Raw genomic sequence first — 14,566 nt, forward strand, 5'->3', positions numbered from 1 at the left:
GAATTTGTCTAGGATCATTCGCAAGCTAAACATCTGATCCGTTGTCGAACGGCCCTCACGAAAACCAGCTTGGTATTCGCCGACGAAGGACTCCTTGAGCAGTCTCAGTCTGTTAAACAGGATACGCGACAGACTTTTGTACGCCGAATTCAGCAGAGTGATTCATCTGTAATTGGAACACTCCAGTCTGTGCCCTTCCCCAATATGCCGAAAGGATCGCTTGAAATCTATGGTGCAATCACCTACCGAGATAAGCACCCGTTAGTCGGACTTGCGGTTGTTTGACCGGTTATATCGTCCCCGCCGTTGGGCACTAGTTGAATAGTTCTTGATAAACTTTTGTAGGTAGTCGAGACGCCAAGCTCTCCTCGAAATGACAAGGCGGAACGGTAATGAGACAGCAGCAACTGAGAAAGCATGCGGCAATATTTGGCAATGAAAGATGTAGAAACACAGACAAATCTCCTGTCCCGACGTTATACCATAAGATACTTCCGGGGGTGATCAGTAGGATGGCGCTCTTGTATAACAAATGATATTCAAAAATATAAAACAACCCAAATAACATTGGTAGCTGAATAATAGGTTATTGAGCTGAAAACCCATTTATAGAGCCTCTTTTCAGCTGAATAATCTTTCGGTTTGAAAACCCTAGTAACCCGACTTGAAACTTAAAAAAGTCAGGTCTAGTCGGGTTTGGGTCGGGTTCGATGAGAATTGTGAACAGAGTAACAACCTGAAAGCGTTCCTATGCTCCGGAAACAATGAATGGTTTCTCTTAGAAAACTTTCTCGGATTTCGGGTCGGGTTCGGGTTTGCTTTTCAATTATTGTCTCGAGTTCGAGTCGGGTCCGGGTTTGAAGAAATAAAATAAGTTGGGTACGGGTCGGGTTCGGATTTGCAAAATGTGAAACCCGACCATCTCTATTTAAACCTTATTATTACCTGGGAATACCAATGCACTATGGTCCAGGAATCAGTTTTACGCGGAAAGATGCATTTTGAGCTTTAGAATGAAACATTAGACAAAAACGGTCTTCTACAAAGTTGTTTGTATTAGTAAGGTCCTTTGTTTGGTGTCATTGAAAATTAGGGTGGACCACATTTTCATAAAAATTGTGTTTCTAACTTTACATGCTTCAGCAGAGTTGTAGACCATTAAATTTCAAGCAACATTGCCAGAAAAAAGTTTTTTTGTATTACTTAAATTGACCGATTTAGAGCTATTTTCCTACGGTGACATAGGGTGGTCCGAACAAAACTAGTTTTCTGGCTCTAGAGTTGTCAATTCAAATTTCTCATCAAAGTAGTCTATGAAACACTTTTAGAGCTTTGAAAAATACGTAAGTGAAGTGAGTGAAGAAACTCGCTATCTCCTTCCGTTTGGGAGTTATTGTTGTTTTTCTCTCAAAAACATGCCTATTTTGATTGTGAATATCTCTGATTGAGGCAAAAATAAAAAATATCTTTTGACGGCATTCAAAAGACAAAATAAAATTGTATATTATACTAAAAAATTACAGATGTGTTATTTTTGTAACTGTGCAATGAGATTCAAAATTTTGATTTTCAGAAGCTGCTTGTAAATTTAATAAAAATCAATAAAGGCTTGAATTCTTATGAAAGTTCATGGTTTCATATATTTATCAATATGAGGAGTTGTAGATAAACAATAACCAAACAAAATACAACGCAACTAGAAATCTTGATGCCCAACAAATTCGTCAAATACCGTAAAGTAATCCGATTATTGTGAATTAACTTTTTCCATACATTCTTAAAATCAAAAAAGTGACCTGCAATTTACAACTATTCAGACTTTTTTTTATGTTTGATCCACAGTCACAAATTCTCCGTATGGGCGTGGAATATGTGGAATCCGTGCGACGCAGCGGCCATAATATTCTTTCTCATCGGGCTGGTCCTCCGACTGCGACCGTACACCATGGACATCGGACGGGTGATTTACTGCGTGGACAGCATCTATTGGTATCTACGGATACTGAACATTCTCGGCGTGAACAAATATCTGGGTGAGTGTGTTTCTTCTTCGTATGCATATCTATCCCCCGAGTATGACAACCTTGATTGATTTAAATCTCTGTTCGAATCACAGGACCATTGGTGACGATGATGGGCAAGATGGTGAAGAACATGATTTATTTTGTCGTTCTCTTGCTGGTGGTTTTGATGAGCTTCGGTGTGAGTCGACAGGCCATACTGTTTCCCAATAACGATGCCAGCTGGCGGCTAGTGCGGGACGTGTATTACCAGCCATACTTCATGTTGTACGGAGAGGTGTTTGCAGACGATATTGATCCCCCGTGTGGAGAAGATCCCTCGCAGCCACAATGTGTTACAGGTGAGTTTGACTTATTGAAATGTCTTTAGATTGAAATGAATACTTAGCTTGGATATTTGATTTGTTTTAGGTCACTGGGTAACGCCTATTGCCATGTCGATGTACCTCTTGATTGCCAATATTTTGCTCATCAATCTTTTGATTGCGGTTTTCAACAACATCTTCATCGAGGTGAATGCTGTCTCTCATCAGGTAGGTTGAAGTTAAATTAACACGGATATGTACATAAGTCTTGACTTCATTATTTTAAAATTAGGTGTGGATGTTTCAAAGATTTACAGTTGTAATGGAATACCAGCAGAAACCCGTCTTGCCTCCTCCTCTTATTGCATTCTGCCACTTTTATTCGTTCCTGCGATACCTGATAAGAAAGGCAAAAGGCTTACAACAGTCACGTGACAATGGATTGAAACTATTTTTAGAAAAGGAAGATATGGAACGATTGTATGATTTTGAAGAAGAATGCGTTGAAGGCTATTTCAGAGAACAAGATGCTCTTCTACAGCAATCCACAGAGGAACGAATCAAAAATACTGACGAAAGAGTTGAAAACATGTCTCAGAAAATTGAAGACATTAATCAGAAAGAGAACATGCAATCAGCAACTGTTCAAAATATTGAATTCCGGTTAAGGAAAGTGGAAGAGTCGGCTGAGCAGATTCTGTCCCATCTGGCTGTTATCCATCGATTCATGTCAACGCACACACAACTACAGGACAATCTGAATGGCTCGACGGACAACGTGAATGCACTTGTGGGACCTGGTGGAGGAAGTATTACGTTCGATACCCGAGCGAGAACAATATCCGAGAGTGATAGCAATACCGCACCACTTCAACCGAGGAGAAGGATCAACAGATCGCTGACAGAAGTTCGACCGGACGCTTACATATTTGATGATGGCATGCACTTCGAGGTTAGAACAGTGCCCGAAGAGAACGAGAGTGATCGTTCACCGGAGAAATCTCTTGCGGTGAGAATTCCATTTTAGCAGGAAAGTTACCCAGATATTGAACCATTTTCTTTTAGGTGTCAAACGATCGAAAGTTATCCATGCGCTCGGAAGATTCAGAAATGTTCCTACCTCAATCGAAAATTATATCTCCCGCCGAATCAGCGGGCGTGGCAAGTTCCAATACTAAGATAAAAACTCCCTTCCTGAATGTCCGTCAAGATACGGCAAGCACCGAAAGTAAGGATACGCTAACGCCTCTAGAAAATTGTGACGACCGAACGTTGGTCGGGGATGGGTCTGCTGAAGATGTTGTCGATCCAAACTATGATGGCCTAAGACAGCGTTCGGTAGCCCGACGAAGGAGTAGCACAATGGGTGGAGTTAGAAGGAACTCCGAAAGTGCGTCTGGGTTTGATATTAATAAATCGCAGAACAGCTTGTACCAGAGTGGGCTCACTAAGCGGCAACACAGTGTCACCCAATCTGAGCCGGATAGTGGTAATGAACAACGTGAGTACTGAGAAATCAATTGGAGTTGCTTGTTGAATAAATGGAATTTTGTTTATTTTAGCGGTGCAACGTCCAGTAGCTCGAGGAAGGAATCTTCTCTTACAAATCCACAATGAGTATACCTCTATTACAGATGAACTAGAGAGTGTGTGTCATATGATAGCATCACCAACATCCTCGTTGATGGGTGAGTATTATAACGTCTCGAAATGACTAGAAGCAATCCTATCTGTTAACTGATTGTTCTAGATGAACGCCCGAAAAATGTGAGCGAAATGAGTAATCCTGAATTCGCTGCGCTCATAGAGAAGAAGCATTTGAAGGAATGTGAAGATAGTGATTACGTGATGCTAGAGAAATTACTTCAAACGCGGTGCTCAGTGGATGAAAGTGACGACATGTTTGAAGATGGACCGGAAGAGTACGGTCCGCGAAAGATGCTTCGACGTGAAACTGCAATCGAACTGCCAGTCACCCCGTCAAAGTCCAATATCGTCTCACTAGCAGAAAGCGCAGCACCAGCAGAAGATTACACGGTCAAAAATGAGCGTCAATCAGCTTCTAATCGAAACTCACTCCGAGAATCCAAAAATTCCCCAGTGTCCTTATCCGGTCAAAATTCCCCCCGTAACTCTCAATATCTACAGTCCACATATCTTAACCCATCATCTTTCGATACATCCAATCGGTTGTACAAAAAATCATGCGAAAGCTTGCAAAAGAACTCCAGCACCGACACGGAGTACTCCATGCAACCGTACAAATTCATCAAGCAAAGTTCAAACGAAACAAACAGCTCATTCAACATCGATAACTCTTCAATCGCCAATGATCTCTCGATGGACGGCGAAACGAGTCTCAACTCTACCGTGATAGAAATGCTTTCCGGGGCCAATCTAGCGCCGGAAGATCGAATAGGTTTCACCAAGCGGACGTGTTCCCTTGGCACTTCTGACTCACGTCCAGGTTTCCTCAAGAAGCAATTTAGCATAGAAAAACCAGGTGTACCCGGTGGTAAGGTATCCGGCTCGACTCCGGAAGGCCTCGAACGGCTAGCGCCAGTAATACCTCCCACCGTAAGTGGGAGTAGCATATCTGGTAAGCCGCCTCCTTCAAAACGCTTCACCGACAATCTTAGTGTACTTGGTACAAAGTCTATGATGGCCCTACTCAAAGAGAGTAGCTCAACCAGTACGGAAGATACCAATACTGGTCCCTTGAGAGAACCAATTCCCTGCATCAGCACAAACATCGTACAAGATGAGATCGCAAAACTGTCCTCGAATATCAAAAGCAGCACAGATGAAGACACAGATCCCCCAATCAATGAGACCATGTGCTGATTTTAGTTGTACATTTAGTTGGTAAGGTGTAGCTTTTTCCACCCGAGCACTCCGATACCCCTCCTACCACACAGACCCACCTCTCCGCAATTGTTACTTAATGGGAGATGCCGGAACGCTGAGACTGAGTTCTGGGTGAACCGAAAACACCACCTTCACCATCACCAACACCACCACGATCCCAACCAACCCCAAAAAACCGATCACATCTATTTGTATAGCGTTATATAGGGAAGCATTATATCACAACACAACCGAACATAATCATCACACAACCCAGTAAGGCACACATCTTACGTTCTCCAATGATAAGTATTGAGTGATGTAAATCATCGAGAGCATATGAGGTCCGCGTTTAAGTTAAGTATTGGAAGTTAGGCTAGGAATGAGCTTCAATTGTTAGGATGACTGATCGAAAGGAACAGTTAGAATCAATGTTTTGACAGTTTTGTATGTATCAGCCTTGGGACTTCTGATGTGCGATTGATTCAAATCTTTCTTCTTCATGGCGTAATGTTCCAACTGTAAAATGGGCAGATTCTCACACTTTCACAGTTAATAACTGAAAGTTTTTATTGACAATTGAACTTATTTTACATATAAATATCGCGTGGCAAGCAAAAAATTCAAGAGAAAATCCAACTAAAAATACCATGAACGAACTGTACTTCAAACACTGCATACCTCTCTGCAAGCCTCACTCAGCCAAATAGCTAGAGTGATGCTAGACAAAATTTTATAACATTCTGCAGAAGATATCAATTTAATTAAAAATATTTCAGCTCCAGTAGCAATAAACATGGGCTTAGCCAAGATTACCGTCAAGTGGGATGGGGGTCAAGTAACCATGAATATTAATTCATGAATTTTAAGCAAAAACAATCATAATACACAACTTATGTACTTTTTCTGCATGAAACGTTAAACTATGAATGATTATGACTATGAAGTGGAGGAAAAACATTTAGTGAACACATCTAGGTTCAATTTATTTTTTGAGTAAAATGTCCATTATCGGTTTTGAAAAAGTTCAATATTGCTACCAAAATTCACAAATTTCTGCAGACGAAATATGTAGATCGAAATATTTCTCTAAGCAATCCGTCAGAAATTTGCCAAGAAAATGTCTGGGGACTAGAAATTTCTTCGTTATTTGATTTTAGTTTTGGTTTGATTTGTCTATTAAATGCATAATTTCAAAACCACATTTATTGCAATGATTGCATGTTTTGATTGCATATTTCTCAACTAACTTTTCCAGGATTCCTCCAAAATTTTGTTTTAATAATGTCACAAATGACGCATTCAATTTCTCAACAGATTCCTTCTAACATTTCCTCTTGAATTCCTTTCGGAATAACACTTCGTCTGTAGATTTTTCAGGATTACAGTCACCCCACAGTTTTGGATCAGCTAAGGGTCATTTTTTAGAATAAAATATGATTACAAATCATGGTGACCTTGTACAAAACAAATTTACCCGCCAGGCAATGCCGAATATAACTGTTTTCGAGAATACACATAAAAAATCGCGGTTATTTACGAAAAAGTGTCGATTTCGAAAGAAATTTCAAACGTTGTCCATAAGTGTAGAACTAGCCCTCGTGCGTTAAAATACACTCAAATAAAGATTTAAAAAAAAAAAAAAAAAAAAAAAAAAAAAAAAAAAAAAAAAAAAAAAAAAAAAAAAAAAAAAAAAAACGTTGTCCATCCCACAGATGTGGATCAGTGGAACAGGAGGGTCCTTATTATGGATCAAAATATAATCGATTTAATCGACTTATATTATGGATCAGAGCACTATAAAAGCAATTTATCTGTGAAGCAAGCGAATGGTGTGTTAGTGAAAGTATACGTTTAGGCGTTTCTTTCGGAATCGTCTTATCGTTGATTCATAACTGTGGTACGGGTTTCAATGCCCCACAGTTATGAATCAACGATTCTATGAATACGGATAACGTTTTATTTTATACGGATGAATAAAATATGCTAGAAGATGTTATGATTGATTGCAATGCTGTACAGATTCATGGTTCACGTAGATAAAATGTGTTCTGCGTAATTGCAACTCCATTTGAAGAGATATTCGCCGTTGAAGCAAACTTTGATCCATATTTGTGTGCTATCCATAACTGTGGGGTGACTGTAATGTCAATGTTAATTTTTGAAATCAATTTAAAATTATTCCAAAAATGCCTTTTAAAGTTTATCATATTTTTTTCTTCTGATGTCATTGAGAGATTCTTTCAGCTACTCCTAGTATTTTCATTTGGATTATTCCATATTTATTCCACAATTCAATCAAACAAAAAAAAAACATCTAAGGGCATCTTCAAAATTTTTTTCAAGGGTATCTTTGAAAAAACCTATAACAGTTATTTAAGCAACAAGTTGCAAAATGATGATTTTTTCAGCACGAGTTGTACATTTATCCAACGAGGCCCGCCGCAGATAGATCCGAATTTTTTGTGAGTTAACATGCTAACTTAACTACATCTTCTACGACCGCCATGCGATCGTATTGTTAATCAGAATGGTTCTTCTGAGTCGGATATGGATCGTCCAACGGATGCAGAATCAGAAACTAGTTAAATAAGCTTTTGAATAATCCAGAGTAATTAGAGAAGAGACGTGTGATAAGTCTTATTCAATAGTTGACTACTCCAAAAACAGTACTGAAAAGTGCTACTTTTCAGCACCGTTAATAGTACTGAAAAGTAGCACTTTTCAGCATTGTTTCATCTGGTAGGAAAAGTAGGCCATTATATTGTTGATCTCCTAGATGAAAAGTAGGCTCATATACGATTCAATTGCAAAATAGTTATTTATGCAACAAGTTGCAAAACGATGATTTTTTCAGCACGAGTTGGAGAGCCTCGTTGAATAAATACGACGAGTGCTGAAAAAATCTATAGTCTATCCACTGGAGTGGATATGAGTAACTGACACTGAAGAAGACTGCAAGCGGTAGTCGAAATACGCGTATCTGTCAAAGATAAGCATTTAGGAGCGGAATTAAAAGGTATACGGTACTCCATCTACTTTTAAGTTTCTCTACTTTCGATTTGATTTTTTTTAATGACAGGGATTTCGGGTTGTTGCAGTCTTTTATTTATTGACTGGAGTATCTTTAAATAAAAAATCAAGAAATTAATCAAATACAGCGCCACCTATGATCGGAAATATAATTCGAATTGTTCGGACGATTTTTTATATATGTTGACGATTTTCTCCTTACAAATTTCATGCTCGTTCAGCCTCTCCTTAGAGTTGATGGGTTCTGTTCAAATTTTTACAGGATTTAATTGTAGTCTGATTAATATGGACCACTCTAGTGCACACAGCCTAAGATATTTTGTAGCTATTATGTTTTGCTGTAAAAGTTAATTATCAAAGACAAGAGAAATTTTGTAGTGTAATTGTGTTTCAATAATTACGAAGACAATAAACCTAGAAAGAAAATCATATATCCAAAAGAACGAAGAATATGCTATAAAAGCAGAAAAACAAATTCCGTCAATTTATTGTGTACATGTAACTTATATATTACATATGATATAAGGAATATTACACTATATAAATCACTCTTTGAAAATAGAAATAGAAATCACTTTTCGGGGAAACGAGCCATTCGGGAAAATGTCTTTTGGGGAAAAGGGTCATTCGGAGAGATGGCATTCGGGGAAATGATATTCAGGGAAACTACAGTAGCATAATCATGTTAAGCAGATGTATAATTGTTAAACAGCATTTTCCCCTTAAGATTTTGGTTGGTTCTAGCCATGAGCCACGTAGTCATTTATTTTGGATTTTCAAAACCACCTCCTTCCCCCTTCGTGATCTTTTGTCCATACAAACGTTTTGAAATTTGTATGAGCCGTGGTCTTTGGCCAAATCATTCCTCCCCATAGATGACCAAGTGGTTTATGGACGACCCCTTAGTTGGTTTGCCTGACATAAAGGAAGCAAACACTCGCCTTTTAAAAGGTTTTATTTAAACTCAATTCCGATTTTGTTCATTGGAGGTCCATAATAATAACTTTGAAAAAATAATACATTGGGTGAATAAACATCTGTGTCCGGAATTCGAAGCTTCTGGGAATTCGAATCAATTCAGTAGGTTTTTTTTAACGACAATAAAAAACTAAATGTGGGCTTCGTGGCCTTGCGGTTAGCGGCGTCAGTCGTTTAGACGTATTGTGAGTGCCACGTGGGTTCGATTCCCGCTCCAGTCGGTGGAAACTTTTCGTCAAACGAAAAATTCAATGCTGGGCTACTGGGTGTTCCGTGTTGTCCGTTGACTAATGTTCGTGATTGTTCAGTCTGTACAGCCTTTGGCTGAAGACGGTGTAAATTGTCTTTTAAATAACCAAATTTATTTTTTCCACTCTTTAAAAACGTATTAAAACGATTCTTGGGAATGTCCTAGATTGGGGCCCAGATAGCCGTAGCGGTAAACGCGCAGCTATTCAGCAAGACCAAGCTGAGGGTCGTGGGTTCGAATCCCACCGGTCGAGGATCTTTTCGGGTTGGAAATTTTCTCGACTTCCCAGGGCATCCCAAGTAACACAATTGGTAATAAATAAGTCATAAAAATACACCTTTCATACATCATCGCTGTTTTGGTTCAAATGTACAATAATGAATATCATACACCTTTATAACCGAAAAAGCGCAAGAACGGAAGGCTTTTAAAACATCTTCTTCGTTCACCTGAATGTTTTACAATACCTGTTTCATACTTCTCATAGCATTCGAATTTGTTATATCGAAGTTTTATCATACATCATTATAACCATTAAGTTATATTCAAGTTATCAAGATGTAATCTGGCATGTAAAAATACAAGCGCACATTGTGTATTGCTTGAAATGTTTTGACAGCTGTAAAAAAAGAAACAAATGGAAAAGATTCGTCATGTATTCAAGTGCAAGTACTGTGATCAAAAAGGAATGTCTTGGTGCATAAAATTTAGTTGGGATTTTTTTTATTATGTTCATGTTCATGTTCAAAATATAAGGTGAGCTTTGTGCATAAAGGATATGTGTTTTTTATATGCGGTTTCGGTTTTCTGGTGAAACGAAGAGCTGTACTTATTGATTATTCACGCGCCGCTTATGCATATGCAGTTGCTACTTATTTTTTCGTGAAATCTATACGGTTGTGTCAAATTTTCGTCAGATCGAACAATCAAGAAACATGGTGTAGTTGACCACCAGCACACAGTGCGGGTCAAAAAGTTTTGTCGTGGTTATTTGTTTATGAATCGATGATAATTTAATTGATTTGTATATTTTGAGGATGTGATACTAGAAACATTAAACAGTGACTGGGTCGAACGGCAAGTCAAGACGTGCTTAAAATCGCAAATTCATTTGTCTTCATTTTTCTGAGCGGTGCTGTTACATGGCCTTGCTTTGATTGTAGCCATAGAAAAACAGGTATTGGAATGTTTTAAATAAGTATCAAATACGTGTTCAAAACAACAGAAATAAAAAAATAAACATGCTATTTTACTCATGGTAAATGTGAGCATCGTCATTGAGACAAAATAATCTTTTTCATCGGAAAAAATCACAACATCTGACAAGTTTTTCATTTCGTGTACTATTAATTAAAACATCCATCTTCATTCATTTTCCCCTTTCCGCTTGCATTGATCACCAATTTGCATAACGTATCTTCCCATATTTTGTTATGCTTCAAAATATAAATCTCGCTAAACATTACTAAAGGACCTATGTACAAATGAGAGATTCTCTCCTCTCTCGCTCTCTTTCAATTATAACAGTGGAATACTAAAGCTTTTGGGAAGTTTTTCACTATAGATCGAAAGGCAATTTCCTTGACTAGCGTTTCATACAAAAAACGCAACAGAGGAGGTTAATGCGACTCAGTTATTGATTAAAGAGAAAGTAAACAAAGAGAGCCTCTCAATGTTAGATAGGTCCTTTAGAAAAGTTGAGCGAGAAATCTCTGCATCAATCTTCGAAGAGAAACTGAGATGCTAAATTTGTTTTTCAATTGACAGAAAAAAGCATTATTATAACATCATAATCACAACAATCAAAACAGAGATGTATGCAATATGTTTTCGTATGCAGCTTTATAACTAAGTTACATCAGCTGATTTTAGTCATGGGTAGTTTTTTAGCTAAGTTATATATACAAGAATCGAACAGAAATATAACGTAACTGTGATTTCTGTGCTTGCCTAATATAAATATGTTTCCCTAAAACATCATCAGAACGGCATTAAAGCAGAAGATGTATTGGATTTTATCTTTAACACCTGAATATAACATAATTTTCAGAGAGCTGACCGAGAAGATGTTTTCTGTGTTACCGTAATCCGGGGTAACATTGATCATTTTTTTTAGTTTTTCTTAAATATTTCATTTCACAATACAAATGTTACAAGTTTCATATTTTTAAAACAAGTACTGGCACCCACCGCTCCTAACTATGTACTTTATTTTGTTTTTCGAAAGATTTAAACATGTTTAAATAAATGTTTTAAGTGATTTTTTGATTCAGCTGATATGGGGTAACATTGATCACCCAAGTAAACAACGTTCGCTAATATTGAAAATGTCGTTACTTACTAAAATCAAGGCCCCTGAAGCCGAATATGAAGACCAAACTCTTACAAGTCATTTACTTTTTGAGTTATTTCAAAATTAAAAACACCTTGAACCGCGGAATACGCCTAAAAGTAGGCAATTGCCTCAGGAGATTCTACATTCGTAATAGTAATTAGTTAATGTTGCCTAATTGAATAAACTTATGAAAGATTTGACAACGGAATCGTTTCCGGCGATGCCATTTTTAGTAAGAACCGCATTTTCCTTGATCACATCATCTGCAGAACTCATGTGAGACATGAATTTTCGGTAGTGTCAGTGAAAATGATAGAAATCATTGTTTCAAAAAGTTGACAAATTTGCGCATGAACTAAACGCAATTTTGGCAAAAACCTTAATTATCATTAGCTTATGAATATACGAAAGAGAGGCACCATTCATTGTTCGAAAATGTTTCATCAATAAATCTTTATTTGAACGTTTAATAAGATGAGTCATCCCGACCAATGTTACCCCGCTGATCAATGTTACCCCGGATTACGGTACTTGGGATAGAGTATCTTCGTACCTGCCACACGATATACACATGCAAAAATGGTCATTGGCATAGTAAGCTCTCAGTTAATAAATGTGGAAGTGCTCATAAGAACACTAAGCTGAGAAGCAGGCCCTGTCCCAGTGAGGACGTAACGCCAGAAAGAAGGAGGAGGGAATGTCTTATTCTGGGGAATGGGTTTCTGGTGTTTGACTTTCTGGGAAATGCCCAACAAACCTTTGTTTCAACACTTGAATCGAACAGCCTGGATTGAAGGCTACTTTGTTTCCTTATTCTTGTAGTTTCATTCAACTGCATATTTCTTCTTCTTTCTGGCGTTACGTCCCAACTGGGACAAAGCCTGCTTCTCAGATTAGTGTTCTTATGAGCACTTCCACAGTTATTAACTGAGAGCTTTCTTTGCCGATTGACCACTTTTGCATGTGTATATCGTGTGGCAGGTACGAAGATACTCTATGCCCTGGGAATCGAGAAAATTTCCTTTACGAAAAGATCCTCGACCAGCGGGATTCGAACCCACGACCCTCAGCATGGTCATGCTGAATAGCTGCGCGTTTACCGCTACGGCTATCTGGGCCCCAACTGCATATTTGTTACATCCGAAATTTTTGACAATTTCGAGTTAATACCGTGGAGAGTCATCAAATGATAAACACTTTCGATCCACTTACTGAAATCTGTGAGATTTTTCTATAAAATTCGAAAAAAAAAATACCAAGTTGTTTTGTCACATTGGCAATTGTAACCGCATAGCAGTCACATTGAGATTATAGATGCGCCTCGTAATGTAACAGCAATGAAATTTCTATCAGAATTATTTTCTTATTATTCACCTAATATGCGATATTAGCTGTACCAAATTTCTGACAGTATAGAGCTTCAAACTAATTGTGAATTTTGACGTACTTTTCAGCATCATACATTTCATCCCTAGAAAGAATAGCAAAGAAGAGAAGCTAAAAAAAAGAAAGAAGCTAAATTGGCGTATTAGTTTGTTGAATATTTTGTTCAGTAGTATTAACACAATAACTTATTATGGTATTATTAGGCTTGAATTTGTTTTTATATTTGAATAATGGAAAACTTGAATAACACAGACTTATTATGAAAAATCCAAAATAATACACATCCGTTCGCAATTTAAAATTTATCTGGAAACTTACAATTTTTTTCAATGAACAATTACAATAAACATGAAGATTGTTGCAGTACAAGACTGTATCTCTTATACCAGGAGAAACCCTTGGCAGATCATACAAGCTAATTGAGTTAGGATTCAGAATGGAAAAAGTTAGCCTAGTTAAGTAACAAAATATCAAAATGACAACATGATACCGAAACATATGAACAGTGATCAAGAGCCTAAAGAGAGCTACCGAAACGAATCATAATCGCGTTGAATAGAGTGTTACAATGGTTGACCATGTTTCTCACAAAGTGTAGAAATTTATCAAAAAGATATATATACAGGTTAAATCTATTGGTGCGAACGCAAGGAAGCATAGAACTGCCAATGCCATACGAACATGACTGAATTTAGTTTCTATTTTAGCCACATTGACGGAATTGGCAGTTTGAGGAAACGAATAATTAGTTGACCATCTAATAAACTGAAAAAAACGGTTCGTGTAAGTTGTTGTAGTCGTATGAACGCAGTGAATTTTTAATCAAAATATCTGATGGACGACCATTTCACCACACTCGGCATGATTTTCAGTCAAATACTGATATTTCCTGCATTTAAGCTATAAAAAAACGAATCCGCTCCAATGTATTCTCGTGAGCCTCCTCGTGAAACACGCACCTAAACTTTGTACTTACCTTAGAATTTCCGAAGCCTTCCGTAAACTTGGTAGTGAAATCATCGCGAATTTTATAGCAAGAAAAAACACATTCATTCGTCTTTCTAATCATCCTTCTCAAATAACTGGACCTTTGAAATAAAGCGTATATTTAAATGCATCAAATGCATGAAATCTGTTTTTCTGTAGTTAATCAACTATTCTTCAAATTTTAGATAACGTTCACCATTTGAATCGCGTCCTGCATATAAATCGTATCTAAGTAGTTATGAGAAAATTTAAATTGAAAAACAATATCAATAAAGAAACTTGCTAAAAGCATACCCACCCTTGTGTGTAACTAAACTGATCATTGAACTACTGGAGGAAATATATCTAAAATTAAGATAAATTGTGAAACCAAGACGAAGATGGATGGTAATAAGAAGACAATATTATTGAAACATTAAAAAAT

The 14,566-nt window shown here is 37.5% G+C and overlaps 1 protein-coding gene across 19 annotated transcripts in view; it reads left to right on the forward strand.

The window, feature by feature from the left end:
- Window positions 1-6,167, forward strand: part of LOC5577794 (transient receptor potential cation channel trpm) — a 384,986-nt gene extending 378,819 nt beyond the window's left edge. For all 19 annotated transcript variants that reach the window (XM_021843253.1, XM_021843248.1, XM_021843247.1 and 16 more), the window contains 7 exons: window positions 1,843-2,033; window positions 2,117-2,362; window positions 2,433-2,554; window positions 2,619-3,335; window positions 3,392-3,827; window positions 3,889-4,014; window positions 4,077-6,167. In XM_021843253.1, coding sequence (XP_021698945.1) covers window positions 1,843-2,033; window positions 2,117-2,362; window positions 2,433-2,554; window positions 2,619-3,335; window positions 3,392-3,827; window positions 3,889-4,014; window positions 4,077-5,170 — 2,932 coding nt within the window. In that variant the 3' untranslated portion in view covers window positions 5,171-6,167. The remainder of the gene's footprint in view (window positions 1-1,842; window positions 2,034-2,116; window positions 2,363-2,432; window positions 2,555-2,618; window positions 3,336-3,391; window positions 3,828-3,888; window positions 4,015-4,076) is intronic.
- The last annotated feature ends 8,399 nt before the right edge of the window (window positions 6,168-14,566 follow it).

Source organism: Aedes aegypti, chromosome 2, assembly GCF_002204515.2.
Source record: "Aedes aegypti strain LVP_AGWG chromosome 2, AaegL5.0 Primary Assembly, whole genome shotgun sequence".
NCBI lineage: Eukaryota > Metazoa > Arthropoda > Insecta > Diptera > Culicidae > Aedes > Aedes aegypti.